Source organism: Lithobates pipiens, unplaced genomic scaffold, assembly GCF_037356315.1.
Source record: "Lithobates pipiens isolate NorthernLeopardFrog02 unplaced genomic scaffold, aLitPip1_a1.2 Scaffold_19, whole genome shotgun sequence".
Taxonomy (NCBI): Eukaryota; Metazoa; Chordata; class Amphibia; order Anura; family Ranidae; genus Lithobates; species Lithobates pipiens.
The window spans coordinates 92431985-92455074 of record NW_027507764.1 but is presented as its reverse complement, the minus strand read 5'-3'; the positions used below and the strand labels follow the sequence as shown (position 1 = coordinate 92455074).

At 42.2% G+C, this 23090-nt stretch overlaps 1 protein-coding gene across 1 annotated transcript in view; it reads right to left on the bottom strand.

The window, feature by feature from the left end:
- Positions 1-1689: 1689 nt before the first annotated feature.
- LOC143996173 (integrin beta-1-A-like) overlaps positions 1690-23090 on the bottom strand; it is an 82298-nt gene continuing 60897 nt past the window's right edge. Inside the window, exons 11-16 of the mRNA XM_077491084.1 lie at positions 21461-21663; positions 19050-19288; positions 14151-14373; positions 10933-11165; positions 10672-10838; positions 1690-2230 (exon numbers count right to left, since the gene is read on the bottom strand). Coding sequence (XP_077347210.1) covers positions 2165-2230; positions 10672-10838; positions 10933-11165; positions 14151-14373; positions 19050-19288; positions 21461-21663 — 1131 coding nt within the window. The 3' untranslated portion in view covers positions 1690-2164. The remainder of the gene's footprint in view (positions 2231-10671; positions 10839-10932; positions 11166-14150; positions 14374-19049; positions 19289-21460; positions 21664-23090) is intronic.

Genomic DNA, 23090 nt, shown 5'->3' with positions numbered 1-23090 from the left:
AGGGGCTGATCAGATATGCAGGGGGAAGGAAATTCCGGAGAATGGGAGAGGCTTCGGAGAAGTCCTGAAGACAAACATGAGAGGAGCTAACAAGGGAGCAGGAGGTCCTGGGAGGAGCGGAGGGGGCGATTTGGGCGATATCTGCAGATGAGGTTGGTGACGTAGCTGGGGGCAATGTTGTGGATGGCCTTGTATGTTGTGGTTAGAATTTAGAATTTTATACGGTGGGGTAGGGGAAGCCAGTGAAGGGATTGGCAGAGAGGAGCAGCAGTCACGGATCGGTTTGTGAGGTGTATTAGTCTAGCAGCAACATTCATATTCAGCATTCAACATAATTTGCGTTTCTTTTTTTTTTTTTTTTGGATAAGGGAATTTCCAAATAGCATCTTTTGTAGTTTAGAAAATAAGAAAAGTTTACCCTGACCCAGATAATCTTTTAACTGGTTTTTATGGGCCAAGTGATTTCAATGCCATTCACATGGCAATTGGACTAAACATTTCATATTACACAAATATTTGTTTGCTTAAACATCTTTGCAGTTTATACCTTACAAACTTTGTAAAGGAGCTTTAAAATTTTAGATGCTATGGACATACATTAACGTTCCTTGCTGAATGCTTGTTCACCTTCAGTGAGGCAGCAGACATTTAGTCTAGAGGCCGAGCATGACAGCCAGGCAACTGGCATCTTCACAAGGCGGCCAACAATGGCATAGGACCATATAAGAACCAGAACTCCCAAAACTTAGCAAAAGTTGGACTGGAACATCAAACCCATTTGAAGTCTATGGGACCCGATCGTGAAAAATCAAAAGTGCCCATTTTGAATGCTTATATGAAAATGCAAGTTATTGGGCATAAAAAGGGTATGGGGGTCTGGGCACTGCCCTGGGAGACATGTATCAATGCAAAAAATAAGGAGGAAACACATACACAATAATGGTATAATGTTCAGCGCTAAACCATCTGATGAAAAAAAAATAAAGTTTAACATTTTAATGAAAAGGCATGCATCTGCATGCTGATACATGAAGGTGCAACCATATGAATGGTGAGTATATTGAAAGTTCTGGGGGATAAACCCCTAAAAATTAGTCTCTAAAAATTAGTCTCTAAAAAAGTCTCTAAATGGAGGCTGTAAAGGGAGTGAGGGTGCTTCAAGCACAGGCTGGGAAACCCGATCACTGTGAACAAAATCCTTTAAACAGCTTAGGAATTTATTCAGTATATGAGTATAAAACAACACTAAAAACATGCATGAAGAATGTTGGTGCACTTGAAGAGTGCTAAAGTGGGTCTGAGCTTCCACGTGCAGTGTCACAGGAGCACAGGAGGACCACCGGGAAGTCTATTGAGGGATCCACGAGCGTTGTGTGTTAACTGCAGCTCAGCTGATGAAGAAGGCGAGGCTGTGCCTTTGAATCGCGTTCTGATTGGCCAGACAGCGTGTGGGCAGCTCCCCAGTTTGACAGCCCTGGACCACTCACACCTAGAGACACATAGCCGACGTCTCCATGAGGCTTACCGAGGCTCCAGCTGCGGCTAACACGCGGCACTCGTGGATCTCTCAACTGAGACTTCCCGGTGGTCCTCCTGTGCTCCTGTGACACTGCACGTGGAAACTCCCACCCACTTTAGCACTCTGCAAGTGCTCCAACATTCTTCACGCAAGTTTTTAGTTTTGTTTTATACTTTTATACTGAATACATTCCTAAGCTGTTTTGCCCCATACACACTATCAGATTTTCTGCTGATTTTTTCCTTCAGGTTTACCAAAATCATGTAGTGCAAGGGCCTGCCTGATTGTATACAAATTGAAACTCCTAAGGTTTGACCTCATATTATATGGTTTTGGTAAATCTGAAGGAAAAACTGATAGTGTGTATGGGGCTTTTAAAGGATTGGCCTGGCGCTTATTTGTCCTCCTTTTGCTTTCCATCAATGCAAAAAAAACTTTTAAAAAAAGATACATTTTTAAAGGAGCAGTGATTTTAAAGATGCTTAAAGTGAAACAATAAAAATTAAGTTTTTCAGGCAGGCCTGATCGGACCTTGCAGTCTCCTCTATGGAGTGGCAGATGTCAGCGGACACATGCCGCCATCTGATCCGATCAAGATGCTACTTTGTATATAGCCTGGCTGACCATACACAAAAATCATCACATTCATTTTCCCTCATATTCAGGATTCACCACTGTTGTCACTGCACTCTTGTAGATGGGGTTTTCACCCTGGAAAGAAAATGAACGAGGCAAGCTTTAATATAAGGCCTTAGTATAATATGCAAACTATATCAATAAAACAGTAAATATGTAGGTAAGCAGATATAATTAAACCATTCCCAACTAACAAAATCACAAAAACAGACATTTATGAGTTAAAAGGAAGCCAAACACAAAACTACACAGAGTGCATCACCACACTGTGACTGCAAAAGGGACCTAAACAAAAAGCAGAGCTGTAAATTCATTACTATAAGGTGCAATGTATTTCTTGTTATGTAAAACAGTTCTTGAATGTTCTATGCCACGTACACACGACCGGACTTTATGGCAGACTAAGTACCACGGTCTTCCCCACGGACATTCGGCGGAGTTCCGACGGACCTTCCAAACGAACGGACTTGGCCACACACGAGCAGACTAAGTCCATTCAAAAGTCTGTTAGTTTTGAACATGATGACATACGACGGGACTGAAAAGGGAAGTTCAATAGCCAGTAGCCAATAGCTGCCCTTACGTCATATTTGGTCAGTCGGACCAGCATACAGACGAACGGTTTTCCCGATAGGGATTGAGTCCATCGGACAGATTTGAAACATGTTCTATTTCAGGTCCATCAGTTTTTGTATGTGAAAATACATATGAATTAGCCCACACATGATCGGATTGTCTAACGGACTGATTCCGTCGGACCTAGTCTGCCAGAAAGTCCGGTCGTGTGTATGTGGCATTACAAGTGTGTTGTTTTTTTTTTTCAAATAATTTTTATTGGGGAATAGAAAATACAAAGGCTCATACAAAGGCACATATAAAAAGGAAAAGATACAAATCCAAAGCAGTTCCTGAAGATACCGTGAGATACAAAAGACGTCCAATAACAGCAAGAACCTTGATAATCAAGTGTAATACAGACCAGGTTGGATAGATCAGTGACTGTTTTGAACCCTAACCTGAGCAGGAGCTATATACCGGCTCCAAGAGATCTAAGGCCTAACTATAACTTATCAAGCAAGGTCTAGAAGCTAATTAAAGAAAGTAAAGGGAGGGAGCGGAGGAAGGAAAAAGGAAGGGGAAGGGAGGGAGAGGAGGAGGGAGAGAGGTAGTGGATTAAGGAAGTATATAAAAAAATTACATTGTAAAAGGTTCATTTGTAGTGTCCATAGAGAAGAATCCTGGAGAAGGGCTTTGAAACAAGCGAGCCTATGAAGGAGGTCATATAGTAATATCAGAGGGTGAACGACCTGTTGTAAGTAAAAAAAAATTGTTCCAATGCATGTTGATCGGATGGTGGCATAGTTGATGAGATAAACAATTGCCACCTGGGGAGCAAAGCCGATTTTTGTTTGACGTGGGAGAAGTCTGTCAGAAGCCTTTCTTTGTACAGAAGGGAGAGAAGATCCTTGTGGAGTTGTTTGACTGGAGGGCCAAGTGGAGATAGCCAATGCCGGAGTATAAGACGTCGGGCCAGAAGAAGGCATAGCAGAACCCAGTCCATTGAAGCACGAGATGAGTGGGTCCCTTTGGGAGGGGTAGTTCCTGAAGGAGCAGACCATGGCAGCAGTAGGGGGTCCCAATAACCGAAGATTAGGAGCAGAGGTTCCTTAGGTAGTTTCAGTAGTGTGACATCAAAAATAAAAGCCAAGACCTGGTCCCAGAAGGTGGAAATAGTCGGTCAAGACCATAGGCAGTGTGAGAGGGGTGGTTTCGGTTGATGGCAGTGGGGGCAAGATGCACCGTCTTGATTAGATTTGGGAGAGAGGAAAGGGATATAGGCCCTGTGGGCAATCTTAAGCTGGGTTTCCCTCCAGGTTTCATTAGGGGTTAGGTGCAGTACCTTACGAAGTCCAAGCAGAATTTTGTGGACAAGGTCCGGGTCCGGGAAGGCTGAGGTCCAGTTTGCTACAAGTGTTTTAAGCTGAACTCGAGGAATTGCAGTACTTTTTTTTTTTTTTTAAGTCTGCTGGTTTATAAAGGATTAAAGTGTTACTAAACAAAGGGACCCTGCATTCACTATATCTGGTCTCCCATAGTACACAGAACATGGAAATGCAATTACTTTAGTAGATAAAAACTGCAAAATACCTTTTCTCAGCAGCAGTTAGAGCAGTCTTGTGTCTTCTATCATTGTCTGGTTAAAGCTTGTAGGAGGAGTTTTCATTCTGCTTTGAGGCTGCAGGACCCCTAGCCATCTGTTTAGACAGCGCTAATTGACCCTGTGCTGATCACATGCACCCTCCCAAGGAAAAAAAAAACTTACTAGCAATACACACCAAACTGAGCATGTGCTGCTTGTCCCAATGGCTCTGTTCTAACAGGGGATGGATTGAGGACTGTGGAAGAAGGGGAGGAACAGAGAAGGCTCAAATGACCTTTATACACCATGGGCATGGAGAGGATTAACTGCTTAGGTTCCACAGTGAGAATAACAAGCAAGCTTTACTGCATATACAGACTGATTTTACTGTTGTGGGTTTAGCAACACTTTAAGTCCAACAAGGTGTATACTATCGCTGTACTTCTGATGCACTGACACTGGACCTTCAGGTCTCCAATGTACCAACTACAGAGATGTTTCCAGCTGGTCTGCCTGCCTCTCCTCTTGTCCAGTAACAGAAGGATGTGTATTATGTAAACCTATTCACAAAATACAATTATCCTGTGAATGGACAGCTGAGGGGTGGGGTGGGCAGAGTGTATCTTTCCTGTCTGAATGTATAGCGTTAGCTGCACTCACAGTGCTAAGTAAAAATTTAAATAGTAAATAATGATAAAGCCACAAGGTGGCATACGCCTTGTTGGATTTAACCCCCTTCCTAAACCAGCATATTCCTGGAGTTCAACTATCTCAGCTATAATGCTACCAAGGGTCCTTAAGCAGTTGCAGTAACAGTTAAAAAGAAAATGAACAAAATACATGTTAATGGAAAAGATACATTTCCAAAGAACCCCTGGCAGCACTGAGAATCAGAGAGCGGCTTTGCTTCCATAGTTTGGGTTCTTGTAATTATTAATAGGACTCTTGTAAATAGGATTTTCACCGGAGAAAGGAATCCACAGAAAAAACATTCACACATATAGTCTGACAGAAGTCTAACAGGACAGCTTTGTGGAAAGAAATACTTATAATATTTATACTGCCAATCCCATGTACAGGAACAAACTGACAAGTACAGAAGCTCAACACAAATGTCCTGGGAGGAAATACAGATTGGGATCTCCTCTAGTTTTCAGCACTTACAGGTTAGCGATAACCTACAGGACTTCTTTTTTACTATGTCATGTTTATCAATGGACAATTCCACCAAAAGTGCAGTTTTGGGAGGGTCCTGGTTGGTATAACCACCAACTGGCATACACATAAGCCACTTTGTAGCATGTAGGCAGCTGCCTACTTTATGTTTTGAATACATGTTTATTTAGTTATTTTTACTTTACAAGTCTGTTTGAGTAGAAAACCTTTTGTTACAAAGAGAAATGTTTAAGTCGCTTACTGGGGAAAAGGTCACCTGATTGTGAAACCAAGGTGCAACAATGGTGAAAAAAATGTAAAAACTGGAGTGAAGCCATGTAACCCTAGAAAGAGACAATTACAAGTTGACCAAGTTGACCCTTGTGGTTAAATAAGCAAACATCACAGACAACCCTTATGAATGTGTAGTGAAGGTGTATGAAAGGAGTAGTGCCCAGCTGGCAGTGGAAGCGGGTAACGGGAGCCCTAGTGGTGATGGAACAGGTGTACTTCATGTAATACACCTAGTGGCTTGGTCTCCATCTTGGAGCCTGCTGTTGTACAGAGTTCGCCTAGAGAAACAGCCTGGAGTCACAATATGCAAGGCCTTACAGATCAGAAATATGGTGGCCCTCCTGTGTTTCCAAGAGGTAGAATCAACTAAAGATACAGAGCTTATAACGTGAATCAAGGATTACAGTGAAGATGTGAGAGGGCTGGTGGAGTTTAGGACATGTTCAACATTACTTGCTCAAAACGCTAGAGTCCATTGTCAGGGCAGGTAGGAACAAACCTTGCCACTGGCTGGGCAGGGGATATGATCCTTCAATAGGTGTATGAGTAAAGGTATAAATTGGGCCTTCAGCCTGAAGTGTATTAATGCCCGTATGAAGCAGTGAGTTATAGTGTTTCTTTCATGGCTTGTAGGCTGTATGGCTGGCTCTTATGCGCCATACACACAGTCGGACATTCCAAACACAAAATCCATCAGATTTTTTCTGACGGTTTTTGGCCAAAACTTGTCTTGCATACACATGGTCGCACAAAGTTGTTGGAAAATCTGATCGTTCGGAACGAGGTGACGTACAAAATGTACGACGGGACTACGTAGAGGCCAGTAGCCAATAGCTTTTGTCTCCAAATTTTTTCTGAGCATGTGTGGCACTTTGTGCGTTGGAATTCTCAACACACGAGCGAAAAAAGCCAATGGAGCCCACACACGATCGGATTTTCCGACAACAAGATCCGATCGCACATTTTCCGTCGGAAAGTCCGACCGTGTGTACAGGGCATTAGCCTTTTTATTACTAAGAAATATCGAATGGCAGTCAATGAATCCTGCCATAGAGATATAGTTACCCACAGAATAGCCAGCTTCAGTAGATGCACATTATCTAATGCAGTCTCTAGTGATCATAGCGTACCAGCAATTTTCATAGCAGCATACAACAGTATTGTAGCTACACAAAGAAGCAACTCTTGAGCCAGCTAAAAAATCGACAGAGAACAATAAAGAGGGTTGTAGCTGTTACAAATCTGCTGGTGTTATATGGCCCTTCAGGATTAGGAATGGGCAAACGATTCGGCCCGAGTATAAGTTCGGGCCGAACTTTAGAAGTTTTGACGTTCGACGACCAACCGAACAAACGAGTACTTTAACCGTTTGTTTGGGCCCCTGAACCGACCACAATGCATTGTGGTGCTGAACAGTTTATTGCAAGCCCTGATTGGCTGAAGCAGTGAAACCTTCAACTAATCAGGGCACAGAGCACTGTCAGAGAAATGATTGGACACTGTCATCATGACTTTATCCAATCATGGCTCATTCCCACCAAACAGTATAAAAGTATTCTTTCAATGAAAGCCATTTTCAGTGTGATTTTCGTGTGGAGAGAGAGAACAGCGCTCTGTTCAGTGCTATCAGTTAGTTAGTGTGCTATTTTGCTTCAATTGTCAGTGTAGAATATTAGTTTAGTGTTAGTCTAGGGATAGTGTGAGTGTAGTGAGGAGGAACATCATTCAGCTTTGCATAGTGTGCAGCTAGAGTAGGGACAGCTCAGATAGTTTCACTGTAGTGTAATGAGACTGTGTCATTCATACATACATTAGTGTGGAGTAGGGACAGCTCATATAGTTTCAGTGTAGTGTAGTGAGACTGTGTCAGTAATCTTGACATTAGTGTATAGCTAGGGTAGGGACAGTTCAGATAGCGTCAGTGTAGTTGAACATGTCTATTTGATTACGTTACTGCTAGTTTAACGCCATTTACTTCTGTGTGCATTACTGCCAGTTTAATGCCATATAGTTCTGTGTGCGTTACTGCCAGTTTAACGCCATATAGTTTTGTGTGCATTACTGCCAGTTTAGCGCCATATAGTTTTGCGCATTACTGCCAGTTTAACGCCATTTACTTCTGTGTGTGTTACTGCTAGTATAATGCCATATAGTTTTGCGTGCGTTACTGCCAGTTTAATGCCATATCATTTTGTGTGCATTATTGCCAGTTTAACGCCATGTAGTTTTGTGCATTGCTGCCAGTTTAACGCCATTTACTTCTGTGTGCGTTACTGCCAGTTTAACACCATTTACTTCTGTGTGCGTTACTGCCAGTTTAACATCATATAGTTTTGCGTGCGTTGCTGACCGTTTAATGCCATATCATTTTGTGTGCGTTACTGCCAGTTTAACGCCATATAGTTTTGTGCATTACTGCCAGTTTAACGCCATTTACTTCTGTGTGCGTTACTGCCAGTTTAACACAAAATAGTTTTGTGTGCATTACTGCCAGTTTAACGCCATATTGTTTTGTGTGCATTCCTGCCAGTTTAATGCCATATTGTTTTGCGTGCGCTACAGCCAGTTTAATGCCATATAGTTTTGTGCGTTACTGCCAGTTTAATGCCATATAGTTCTGTGTGCGTACTGCCAGTTTAATGCCATATAGTTCTGTATGTGTTACTGCCAGTTTAATGCCATACGGTTCTGTGTGTATTACTGCCAGCTTAATGCCATATCGTTTTGTGAGTTACTGCCAGTTTAATGCCATATCGTTTTGTGAGTTACTGCCAGTTTAACACCATTTACTTCTGTGTACGTTACTACCATTTTAACGCCATATAGTTTTGCGTGCGTTACTGCCAGTTTATCCCCATATCGTTTTGTGTGCATTATTGCCAGTTTAACGCCATATAATTTTGGATGCGTTACTGCCAGTTTAATGTCATATCATTTTGCCTGCGTTACTGCCAGTTTAACGCCATATAGTTCTGTGTGTCACTGTACGTTTGGCGCATTACATTGCAGTATATTATAGTGTATCTGTGGAGTATGTCTGTGTAGCTTGAGTACTCAAATTAAAGTGCACCAAACACCTCTTTAGATTGATTAAAGTGCAGATTTCAACTTCTTCTTTACATTTGCTTGTAAGCACTGCCCCCTCCATCCCAATAATGTCTGAGAGAACAACAAGGAGAGGCAGACGTTCCCTTGGCACTGTAAGTGGGCCAGCAACAAATGTGTTCACAGGCAAAGGTGGACGTGGTGGTCTACATACACATCCCCAGTGTACTCACTAGAAAAGTACACACCAGATCTCCATACACATCCACAATGTGCTCACCAGAAAATCACACACAGGATAATTTCATACACATCCTCAGTGTACACAGCAGAAAATCGTACACATCAGAGCCCTATACATATCCCCAGCGTACTTACCAGAAAACGGCTCACACCACAGCTACATGTACCTCTCCAGTGTACTCACAAGTAAACTGTAAAAACAATATAATTCCATAATAATCACAGATTTACCATAAAGCAGTAATAGGTATAGTAGGTAAATAGTGGCGCTATAGAATGAAGCATATCATATATACAATGAAGGAGCACCCAATGAACAGGTGAGTGATAGCATTAAATAAAGTCCAAAATTAACATTTCCACACAACTAGATATGTCAAATGAATAAAGTCTGTGATGGGTCACTGATATTGGGAATAAAGCCTCCACATTACACCATCGAGTCAGATGGGGGTAGTTCTGGCGGAAACTGTAGTTCAAATGATGCCAGAAAACCAGAGTCAGTGATATTGTTATGGGTGTGGGTCAGGGGACAGCACAAACCGCGCAAGGTGGATGATGATATCCAGGGGTGAAGATGATACTTTTGTCTGCAATTCGTGTCACCAGCTCCCCATAGGATATGCACTCACCAACTTTAATTGCCTCACATTCTCATGTTCAGCTAACAGGCAATGTGCCCCTCAAGGTTAAGAATACTCCAATGTTGATCTTCAGAGATTAGAGATGACACAACTCTGCAATCCTGTTTGGTAAGATTTATTGATAAACCATAAAAAAACCTACAAACATCAAACTCACATTTATTTAGGACATTACTCGCATTTAGAGATGTAAACCGCATATCATGGTCATGGCAGACACGGCATCTCAGCACCGCATCTCTGTGTCTCACCAGATCATGCGTGTTAGCCGAACATGAGAATGAAAGGCAACTAACATTGGTGTGTGTATATCCTATGGGGATCTGGTGACATGAATTGCACATGGTTTAATGTGAAGGCTTTATTCCCAATATCAGTGACCCATCACAGACTTTATTCATTTGACATATCTAGCTGTGGACATGTTGATTTTGGATTTTATTTAATGCTATCGCTCACCTATTCACTGGGTGCTCCTTCATTGTATAAATGATATGCTTCATTCTAGATCGCCACTGTTTACCTACTATACCTATTACTGCTTTCTGGTTAAATTGTGATTATTTTAATTTTTTTAAAGTGCCAGCTGGACTCTTATTAAGTCTTTTAATGTTATGAATTTTATACTGTATGTTATGGTGCAGAGGTAGGATCAAGAGTAGAGATATTGAGTTTAGATCCTGTTGATTTTTTAATATAATTCCATAGACCTCCCCAATGTGCTCACAAGAAAAATACACACAGTATAGTTCCATACATATTCCCGCAGTGCTCCCAACTTAGAAAAACACACACTATAATAATGATAGAAAATGGGAACAGATTGCCCCATCACACTGGAGTCATTACACTAAGAAGGCTCAACATTGCCTTTGCTAAACCATTACAGTGTTACCAGAAAGAATATTTAACAGGAAAACTGCCGACATGTAATATCAGACACTGCAGTACATTAGCAACCCCCACTTCCCTCCCTCATGGCATGGAATACTTACAGCATCCCATTTGGCTTTCATTTTCTCCTTTTCAAATTTGGCACACTCTCTTTTGTCATGAATCATTATAAGAAGCTTCCATATAAGCAACAATGCCAATCCAATAAGTACAATTCCAGCCACCACGCCAGCAACGATGGGAAGTATTTCAGGGCCACTGGGACACTCTAGAACAGGAAATCAGTAGATGTATTCTCATTAGCTGATCACTTTATATGGGAATGCTGGGAAACAAAAATATCTCTGCTAAGCCTACATTACCTGGGTCTTTCACAACATGCACATGAACCTGAGAATTAGAATTTACAGTGTAGGTATAGTAGAACCAACAATCATCTACATCCTTCTCTTTGCAGCGTGTGAGAGTATCTAGCTGTCCTGGCTGAGGTAACTCATCACGGCTGTCCACCATAGTAAGGTTGAAATGTGCACACTGGGTATCACACCCTTCTTGTTTCTCTCCTTTATGAAACACTCTGCACTGAACACATTCCCTGGGTAAAAAAGAAACAAAAAACAAGCAATAGCAAAAAGCACTGTTCAATAGACAAGCTATGCTAAAATAATTAATGAAAAGAAAAAAAAGGAAGATATGCTAATGAATAAAACACTAGTATTTGTTTGTGATCCTATGGTGTGCACTAAAGACCCGTACACGCAATGCGAAGGGAATTGTCATTCAACGGGCTGTCGTCCAAAATTCCTATGCCCTATACACACGATAGGATTTTTCGACAACAAATGTTGGATGTAAGCTTGTTGTCGGAAAGTCCAATTGTGTGTATGCTCCATAGAACATTTGTTGTCGGAATTTCCACTAAAAATGTTTGAGAGCAGGTTTTCAAATTTTCCAACAACAAAAATTGTTGTCGGAAATTCCGAGTGTGTGTACACAATTCCGACACACAAAAGTCCACGCATACTCGGAATCAAGCAGAAGAGCCGCACTGGCTATTAAAATTGATTTTTCTCGACTCGTCGTATGTGTTGTACGTCGCTGAGTTCTTGACGTTCGGAATTTCCGACAATATTTGTGTGACCGTGTGTATGCAAGACAAGTTTGAGCCAACATCCTTCGGAAAAAAATCCACGGTTTTGTTGTCGGAAAATCCTATCGTGTTTACAGGGCTTTACCGTTAGTATGCTCCTTTCGACATCCAATTTTTCGGCAGAAAAAAGCTAAGTTAGCAGACTAGTACATTATTGACAAACGACAGCTCAACGTCCAATTTTCGGATGGTCAGTACAGAAATTGTCACACAAAAGTCAAAAGTACAAACACGTATGATCGGAATCAAGGAACGACCCGGAAGAGTTTGGTCTTGTAAACTACCGGTCATAATCTAGAATTAACATTTGTGACGTGGCAATTGATGAAATGTCACAATGCAGCGCACATTCTCATCTTCTTTAATGGGATAATAATGAAGCTGTTTGCTGGTGATACTGATGTATATATGCCAAACGTGTTTTAAAAGGTATTTGTTTTGTAGTGATATAAATAATATTAATATTATGGTTGTTGTTTGATTTTTTGGGGGAAAGTTACCACAACACCATCATCCCTGAGTTTTTAAGATCAAAGATACAACTATATTGGTGCCCCTTGTTAATTTTATATTGTATTTTTTTAAATGTAACTACCTACTCCCAAACTGTCATTTGAAGATCAAGAATGATCTGAAAATCGCGAATCAACACTCACCAAACTTCTACTACCACAAAATTAGCAGAAGGGGCCCTAAGGGTGGCGCTCGAGAAACTAACTTCCTCTTTATACTCTCGTATTACGTCACTACATTCGTGTTTGTTAAATGAAAATTTGCGGATAGTTAGTATGCTAGACAAAATTCTGTACACGTGCTTTTGACATAAATCAGGCACTCAGTCGTACGACGATCGAACCGCGTGTACAAGGCTTTAGAATCAGAGTTGAAGCGTGGATGGTTTTAAGCCTCATACACGCGCTTAGATTTTCAGATGAACAAATGTCCATTTTTGTGGCATGCTAGTCTCATGTCGAAAGTGAAGAGGTTACTCACAATATGAACATTTTCATATGCTAGAATACAACACCAGAAGTGACATAATGTGTTGAATCGTTTTGAATGTATCCTTTCGTTTCTGAGCATACATAATTTTGCTCTTACAATTTGTTTTGGTACAAAAACTGTACTAATGAAACGAAAATCGAACGTTGAGTTTACACAGGGGACAAGTCCTGGGGAAGAAAGTGTGGGAACTCCCACGCAAGATCCACTCCCCCACCAAAAAAAAATGATATGTTCATATGCACGAACACTTCAAAAGTAGTATTTTTCATCCAATTTTCATATTGTGTGTATGAAGCTTAACTGTTAGTACATAATAATAATTAAAAAAAAAACAATCCTCATAAAACATAAATACGGTAATTCTCTGAATAATCATCATTCCTTCAATTGTGCTTCCATGCAAATGTGAACATCATGTTCTGATCTTTATTGGTGAATGTTATTTTGTATATAGAGTGTTTATGTGATGAGTTTACACTTTTCATTGAACAGAGTTTGGATAACACAGGGTTAAACGCAAAGGTCATAAATGAACTGCAAATTATCTGCTTAGGGAGATAGTGATGTGTTCCTGATTAGGAGATGTATGTTAGCTTGGGGGGCTGCAAACTCTGCAGGGCTCCAACACACACTCACTGCTATTCCAACTCTTCACATATTTGCAGATAAACTTCCCTCCTGGCATTAAACTTTGCCAGGTATTGTGCTCAGCTTACCACCCAAAACTGATGTTCCTCCCTCAGCTCACCTCTCTCCCTGCATGTCCTGTGAGCATGGTCCCCCCTGGTGTGTGGCACTTTTTATTGGGAGCTGTGTCGGCGGCTGCTGGTGTAGCACCTGCCACACAGCTCGCATACTTCAAAGTCTTGCAGGACGTGGCTGCTAACGGGAACTGAGTTCCTGTTGTGGAAAAAGTACAGGAACTCCGTTCCCATGTGTTACCACAAGACTTGAGCCCTGAGTTTACATCCGACAACCCGTAACCCTTGCCCTCCTCTGTCTATCTGTTATGTCTGACTTACAGTAGAGGAGAGAATGTATATTTCTAAAGCCTAGGCTCCCCACTTTAAATGGAACATCATGTATCTATATGTATCTATATGTATCAAAATGTATCTATAGGGGACATAACAACTTGGTGGTGACATCAGAAACCGCATAGTCACAACCAAGTTCTGACATCAGAAGCTGCATAGCTACACAGTTACAGCTACAGTACTGTGGTGTCCTTATAGTCAATAGTGAAGGGGAAAGCTACAGAGAACTAGGTGATTGCAGGCAAGTTGAGAAGTTGCCACTAAAAAGATTTAGTTCTGCACATGGTGTTATTTACAAGATCTATGTAGTACAACAATGGTTTAGCTGAACTAAAATTTATTTTTACGCTTCCTGTGAACGAGAAATGTGTTCTTCCATAATACATACTTTTGTTCTGCACAAACACCAAGACAGGTCTGGCACATCTCACACGTCTGTCCATGGAATTTGGGGTCTGCACATTTACATCTTCCACATTCACATGTTCCTCTTCCATTACATAGCTGACCATTAGATGCAATGCACGTTGAGATATCTTCTGAGCAATCACAAGCACTACCAGAAAAATTGAGGAAACACTCACAAACTCTGCATTTGCAGACTCCATTTCCTGTAATAAAAGATATATTAAATAAATAATCCAATTTGTAAACTGATGCACATAACTATCATAATCGCCACTTTGTAATTCGAAAACAACTTTCCATGTCAGCAGTTACACATGGCTGTTACTGCTTGTTCAGGAGAATTCCATTTTCCAAAGTGCCTAAACCTAAACCTGTAAAACCAGAAAGTGTTCCTTGCAGCATAAGGCTGCCAACTTATACACTTGCAATACAGAGGCGATGGCTATAAGAAACAACACCTTGTGGGTGAGAGTGCAAAGAGCAATGTCTAATGGATTAACATCTGCGATTTCTGAAGCTCAGGTGATCTGAACCAGATTCAGATCCCACAGAGTCACAGGAGAAACAGACAGGTGAGCTACACGACAGACACCCTGTAAGCCCCTGTCTTAATCAAAGAGTGAGAGGCCAACAGTTTTTTAAACAGACTAGAAAGGGCAGAAACCTGAACGTTGATCATGCTGAGAGCCAAAAACTGGTACAGACCAAGCTGTGGGATGGAGAGGAATCATACCACTGATAAACACCTAGGGTGGAAGTTCAGAGACTCAACTCACACCACCTGAAGTACTCCCTCTATGTGTAACAATAGAGCTTGAAGGAATTAGACTTCCTAGGTTTTAGCATCACAGAAATCACAGACCTAGGGATGTCCCCATCCTTAAGAACCTGGGCTATACCACAGCCATGTCGGTAAAGCCAGCAGCCATGAAGCAGGATGGCAAATCAGTGTTTGTAACAGAAGATCCTGTTGATCTGGCAGTAATCGTGGAGCACGTGCCAGATGTCTTACAAGTAAGCCTACCACATCAGACTGGGCTAGTATGGAGCAATGAAGACCACTGGAATCTCCCCATCTCAATTTTGGAAAAGGGTTTCAGGATAGCAAAGTCATAAATTAAGGTGTACTGATTTGAAAGAGCCACCAGAGCATCTACTGCTTCTGCTAGAGGATTCCTGTAATTGGAAACAAATCTTTACCAGTATGTTGTTGAATATGGAGGCTAGGAGGTCCACACCAGGCATTCACCAGCTGTGACACAGGTTCTGTGTGGTGACCACTGCCTCAGGTCCAATTGTACATGGCTGATAAGGCTGGAATGTGAAATTCTATTCAGGACAGGATCCAGTCTATCTCTCTTGCAAATCATCTGGTACCTCACTGATAATTTATGTCGTCTGGATCGGATAACCAAATACCCCCCCCCCCCCCCCAAATGGATGGTCCTACACTGCAGAGACAGCCAAATTGCTCAAAGTTAAGCAGGATGAGACTGCTCAGACCCCTGCCACCCCACATGTCTAGAATCAGATATGTTGCAAACATATGGCAATAAGACAATGTATAGGCTCAATGTAACAGGCAAGACCTCAGGTGCTCACGAAGCCACAAACCCGGACAGCTAGTAGCAGGTGAAGGTTGGTTGGCCAGAAGGGACCAATGTCATTGTAGGGGGAGAAGCAAGAACAGATCAAACACAGGAACACAGATCGTACAAACTTTCACCCAGCAAATTACATTAGTGTTCATTTCCAGTGTTAACCCCCCCCATCAGCAAAAACAAATGGGGAATAAAGGTGTTCATAAAAATTGAGGTGGGTCCCAGTGCTAAGCCTAGCCAGACCACTCATCGAGTCATAAGGCACAGGAAAGCGTTGAGGCAATGTCAGTGACTCTGAACCTGGAATATGTTTCACAGCTGACTTTTAGCAGAACAAAGTCTCAAAAGCTCCCCAAGCGGAATGCAGTGCTGGAAAGTCACTTCCAGGCTATTCAATTAACCAAAAAAAAGCCAGTGCAACCAATGCCAGGACTGTCGTTAGGGCAGGGCAAAAGGGACAGCTGCTCTGGGCCCTGTCATTGTTGTGGGGCCCAAAGCAGCTACCTCATACTTGCCAACTATCCAGGAGTAAATTCCCTCCCCTTGAAGTTTTAGTCCTGTGCTGTGTCCCGATATCTCAGTGTGAAGTGCTGCTACTAATGCTGCCCAGCTCTGCCCTATTGTTGTGTACAGATGACTTACCTGCAGACCCTGTGTTTACATGTAAATAACCAGCATCGATATGTAAATAGTGGCTTCATTCATATGTAAATAGACATGGATTGGGCCATTCATATGTAAATAGAGGCAGCATTCATATGTATATGTACATATGAATATGTATATCATGCCTCACTGAGGTCATAGCCACCATCACCTATACAGAATGCTGCCCACTGGGTTGATAAAGGGGCATGCTTGAAAGTCCTGCCTGCAACTGTGGTCATTCAGCCTAACATCAGCCTGTTCTGTAAAGGTAAGCAAATGTATAGGGGGAAGGGTATTGTGGGTTGTGCAGAGGTAGGCAGAGAAAGAATTGCAGTTTGGGTGCACAGGTGAGCAAGGAGGGAATTTATAGAGATAAGGAAGGTGGGTGCAAAAATGAGTAGAGGAGGCAGGTAGAGTTAGAGGGGTGGAGGGTTGGAGTGGTGAGGATGGGGGAGGTGTTGTGTACAGAGGTTTGCAGGGGTTTTAGGATGCAAAGGTGTACTGACAGGGTGGATAAAGATGTAGGTTGCGTGTAGGGCAGCCCAATTATTTTAATGGGCTACTCTATGCTCTAGAAATGCGGAAGAAAGTCCCTAACGCTTTTTCAAAATTACACGGTTGCACAGAACATGTCAGCAGATGAGTGAGGGTGTCATCAATAATTAATTGCACTGCTGTGTATCTGCTAAAGGGCAGCACGTTTCTGTGGTGTCAGGAAAGCGATTTTGCATGCGTTCCCGAAACACACAAATGTGAATGCAGGCTAAATTTCTCAGTTACATTGGTGGTCAATGTAAATCTTCTCATTACGTTGGGATTTGGTGTAAAATCCTTTCATTCACACTAGTGGCCAATGTGAAGATCTCCCTTACATTCGTGGTCAGTGTAAATCCCTCCTTATATTGGTGGTTACTGTGAATGCCCCTATTACATTAGTGGTCAGTGGAAATCCCTTTTACATTGGTGGTCACTGTAAATCCTCTCATTACATTGGGGCTTGGTGTACAATCCTTTTATTCAAACTAGTGGCCAGTGTGAAGGTCCCCCTCCTTACTTTGGCAGTTACTGTGAATACTTCTATTACATTAGTGGTCAGTATAAACCTCTATTACATTGGTAGCCAGTGTTGAAACTTCTCTTTATATTGGTAGTCGGTAAAAAAAATCAGCATTGCCACTGATCACCCCCCCCCCCCTCCCCCCCAGCACTACTACTGATCCCAGGAGTTGTAGGACCCCTAGGAGTTTCTGTCTATTGATGGGCCCCCTCACCACCCCAGTCTTCTTGGGGTCCCCAAGAAGATGTTTTCCCAGGGTCTATCTATGGGAGTATCACTGTACAGTTGAGTGTGTTATTATTGTGGTTATTTGTCAAAATATGTAAATAATTACTGTGTGACACTATTTAAATATACTGTACACTTGGAGGCTATCCCTGCAATACCACCAGTCCAGAGAAGAATTTTGATTTAACATAAAAAAAGTGCTGGCAAAAGCAGCATAGTCTAGCACAGTGGACCTAAAGAAAAGTTACACATCCTCCTGGGACACCAGCTAAAAGCAGGGACATCCTGGTAGTAGGATGGGTTATCCTGGAGCCTCCAATTTTTTGGTTGCAAGTGTCCAATCCTCCTGTATGTGGCAGTACAACCTGAAGTTTAAAGGCTATCCCCAGTAGAAAAAAAACGTTTGCTGCAACTGCTTAATAAAATGCTTAATAAAGTGTTAACTGGACTTTGACTTTTATTTTTTTATTCAGGTTCTTCCATATCTACTAGTGCATTAAGGGCTGCAGATAGAAATCACAGGGCCCCATACAGGCTACCTAACAGAGCCCACCTCCTCCAAAAATAAAATAAAATTACAGTTTTGATAAAATGCAATGCCCACAATGCTATGCTTTGCAGTCATGGCAGAAATAATACCCCCATCGAACAAGACCCATTCAAGTGAATTGCAGCACAGAGACAATATCTGCACCACCACTCTTCATTCAGGGTGGTGTGTTCATTCAGGATGGTGAGCCATCCTGAAATCACCCACCTGTGTGCCCTCAGCAGCAGCAGAGGAAGAGAAGAGGAGTGAAAACTGCAGCACTGCAGGGGGAAAGGGACACACAGGGGTCCCAGACAGCAAGGAGAAGGGGCGCAGATCCCCCTGCAGTGCAGCTGGAGAAAGAAAAGAAAAGTAGAAGCCGGAAACACTGCACATTATTCACAAATGTCATCAATAAGGCAGTACTTCTGGCCCTCCTGTTTGGCAGGTGCCTGGGCCTCTCTTTTGAACTGATGAGGCCTGGGCCCAGTAAAGGAGAACTGGCTGTACTGCCTTATCAGCGGCCCTGAGTGCATCTAACACATCTAACACTCTCCAGATTGACAATGCTGCTGTGCCATCTCTATTGCTCCTCCAACCAGAGGGGAGACACCCCGAAACAGGAGTAAATTACGTGTCACATTACCAAGTGAAAATAAAGAAAAAAAAAGGGAAAAAAATAAAAGAAAAACATTTCAGTACCACTTTTAAGGTTAGGTAAGCTGCAGTAAAATACACTTTTAGACTTTTAATTTTCGGTTTAATCGCACTTTGAGCATCTAGGGTTGTTTTTCCTAGGGTTAGTGTAGAAATCACCTCCACAAATCAATCCATTGAATCGGTCACACTTGAAATTGTCACAGTCACAGTATTTTCCAGAATAGACCTCATTGGGATTTTCCCTCTTCTTACACACACACTGGCCACAGATACAGTCTCCATTGTTGCTGCAAATCTCTGAGCTGTTTTCCTTTCTACACTGAGCATCCATGTCTTCACTGCTGACTTGCTGTGTGCTGCATTCGCACTCTTTTCCAATACGACCCTCGTTGCATCTGAGAACATAAGAACCCAGCGTTAAAAGCCAACATATACTGAAAATAAGATAATCTATTTATACCTCCATAACCTAAAGCCTGCAGAGCCTGTAGAGTTTAGCTCTGCACCCCAAAAAAAAGTTACATATGTACTTACACACAGATATATGTGTGGCGCACTACTAACATAGGAGCTGCAGGAATACTGTCCAGGTCTTTCCCACAAGCTTTGCCCTGCAGGCGTGCACACAGGCTCATTCATGAATTTCTTCAATACTCAGTCTAGGGGTGTTTTTTTTCTTCTTATTTTTGGAGATTTGTGTGCTTGTAGCAAACAGTGAACTTCAGCTTTCTTGGAGTGACAGGAGCAGAGTCCATTTTAGTAGAAGATTAGATGGATAAAGCTCTTTCAGTTGGTGTCCCCTTTAACTAGACCCACAGCTGACTCTCTAGCACCAGAAGGGTCTATCCATGCCCATCCGTGCCGCCTATCCATGCCGCCCATCCGTGCCAATCTGTGCCATCTATCAGTGCCTATTTGTGCCACCTATCAGTGTCTATATGTGTCGCATATCAGTGCCACCTATCAGTGCCACTTCATTGGTGCCACCTTATCAGTGCCCGTCACTGCAGCCCCATCAGTGCCCATCAGTGAAGGAGAAAACTTACTTATTTACAAAGTTTTGTAACTGAAACAAAAATATACATGTTTTTTTTTCAAGATTTTTGTTATTTGTTTAGCAGAAAATAAAAATCCCAGAGGCGATCAAATACCACCAAAAGAAAGCTCTATTTGTGGGAACAAAATGATAAAAATTTAGTTTGGGTACAGTGTAGCATGACCGCGCAATTGTCATTCAAAATGTGACAGCACTGAAAGCTCAAAATTGGTCTGGGCAGGAAGGTGTATAAGTGCCCAGTATTGAAGTGGTTAATGACACTTTAAAAAAGATGAGAGATCTTAAAGTGAATTAAAGTGTGCTGCATAATACAACTATTGCCAAAAGGCTTTAAAACTTCCCAGTGACAGTAAAGCTGTCTGTGGACAGCATACTGCTTCAGTGCATCAAAAAACCCCTCAAAATGACTCCCTCAGTTGTCAGCGTGGCTTAGGGAAACCACAAAAGGCTATTTCAAGTGGAGAAGTAAAGTTGCTATGGAGATCAGGAAATTATGATAAAGAAATGCTTCCTGTTACTAAGAAGTAAAGACAAGCTGATAGATAAAAATTGTTTGTATTTTTGGCCTCTCGGACCGACTACCATTTTTAAAGCAACGTATAGGACAGCAATATGCAAAGTATAATAATACAATTCAAAGCCAAGGTGTTCAGCTTTGGCAGCATATCTTCCCTGTCAATCTTGAGTCATCCAATTCTAAAATGTACAAAACTAAATAAATGTAATTCAGCAGCATCCACAAACTTATGGGGGAGGTGTTCTGTAATCCAGGTGAGAGATGGGCAGGACTGACAACACTGCTTGGGATTGCAGTGCAGCAAAGGCACTGCATTGTCATCCCAATAGAGGAAGTTGGAATCACACTGGACTTTTGGGAGTCCAACAAGTATTTTGTATATACTTTAAGATATTAACCACTTGCTGACTGCACACCTGCAATATACTGCAGGCGAGCGGCAGCTGTAGGCAAAGCAATATACCCGTAGATCACTGCCTACCTCCGGGTTTAGGGTGCGCATGTGCGTGCCCCCCGCCCAGCTCCCACTGTGATTGTACACAGCGGGAGCCTGTCCCGGCCAGTGATTCACGGCTGGGACCTGCTAATCAAATATCATCAAAAGAAAGCTCTACCGTATTTGTGTAAAAAAATAATATATACATTTTATTTGGGTACATCATTGCATGATGACCACCTAATTACCAGTTAAATTAGCACAGTGCAGAATAGCAAAAAATGGCCTGGTCATGAAGGGGGTAACATTTTGCAGAGCTCTAGTCATTAAAGCGGTAAAATATAGGAGGAATGTGCATGTGTTGCAGAGATGTGCTGCATATGTTTTTTTATTGTCCCCAGACAAGTATGAAGGCAAATACTTGGTAATCAGAAATCCACAGTCTGATGTTGCCTCCCCCAAAGCGCACATAACACATATGAATATAAATGATATATTATTGTGTGTGGATCAACAAAGTTACATAATGTAGATAAAGAACAGCCAAAAACAAGTACCTGCAGGCTCCACATTCAAATGTACCATTCCCAAAATGACATTTTGGGCTATCAGGGGTTCCAAACTGTTGACAATCACATTCACAGATAAATTTTAGAAGAATCTCAACTTCTTCAGTAAATCCCATTGGTTTAATTTTAATGGACTCTGTTTGGTCCTTTTTGGGGCACTTGTGAGTAGTTATAGTGATCTCAAATTCAACCTAAAAGAAAAACATATATTTGAGCTTATACCATGTTTCCAAACAATGCAAAATTGTCCAAATACCACACTGTTCTAGGCAGGTTCAGTTTGTCCTCTCTCCGCTGTAGGTGCCACTGTTCAGCTGGCCACTGTGCAGAGGGGCATGGAGGTTGAGAGGAGCTTTGTTGCTCTGAAGCCCCTGTACGTGTCATTAGGGGAGTAGCAGTCCAATTTGACGCAGCTGCCCTGGCCGAAATCTGCGGCCATCTTTAGTGAGGGCAATGCTAATAAATAGTACTGTCCCACTGCCTTTGCAAAGTGAATAGTGTATTGACAGGATCAAATGAGCCTTACTCACTTTGCTGTAGCTCTGCAAAAAAATATGGAAACAGCTGGAAAAAAATGATCTGTTAATCTGGAGTGTGGTGATATAGGCACTGGGGTGTGGTGATATAGGCACTCCAAATAAGCTATTACGGGACCAATTCATAGGACTGATGGAGAGATGTCTGGGAGAATACAACTTTGAAACAGTACTGAGCTACCTGGTTGATATCATCATCCTTTCTAAAACCTTCGAAGACCACATACAGCATCTAGACCAGGTGTTTACCCGCTCTCGCAGTACGGGTTAAAGCTGAAGCCTAGCTAGTGCGACAGAAAATTCAATACTTGGGACATTGGGTCACCCTGCTATGATTCAAGCTGTGCAAGATTGGAACCCCCAAAGACAGTGACTGAACTGCATTCCTTTTTTGGGACTAGTATGATACTACGGACGTTTTATCCCTAAATTCTCCCTTATTGTAGCGCATCTCACCAATCTGCAGAGCAGGCAGTCTTCTGAGCAAAAAGGGCAGCTTTAACCTTCCATCCAGGCCCAGTGGTGTGAACCACAACAAGCTTTTGACATCGTAAAGCAGAGTTTAATTTCAGCCCCTCTCTTGGCCTACACTGACTATACTAAGCCCTTCTGGGTTTACACAGATGGAAGCCTACAAGGGTTAGGTGTTGTATTAGCCAAGAATAGGATATGAATGAGTAATTGTCTATGAAAGTCACAGTCTCCGCTCCTCTGGGTAAAACCCCCATAACTACAGATCATTCAAACTGGAGCTTCTAGCCCTGTTTTGAGCTATCAGCAAGAAAATTGCCAAATACCTCATGGGAGCTAAAACTGAAGTTTACATTGATAACAGTCCCCTTGCCCCCTGCAGTCCGCCAAATGTGGGCCTCGGAAAAGTGATGGGTCACTCTATTGGTTCATTTCAATTATAAAATATACTAGAAGCCAGAGCAACTCAATGGCCATGCTGACTCCCTCTCTCAGTTCCCTGTGGAGCAGCTAAAAGGAGATGTGGATCAGGGCCAGGAAGTTGCCCCTGCTCTGCCCCAGCGGGCCTCCCCTTTGTGTGTGCCCATGGTGCAATTCACAGATCATTCTTC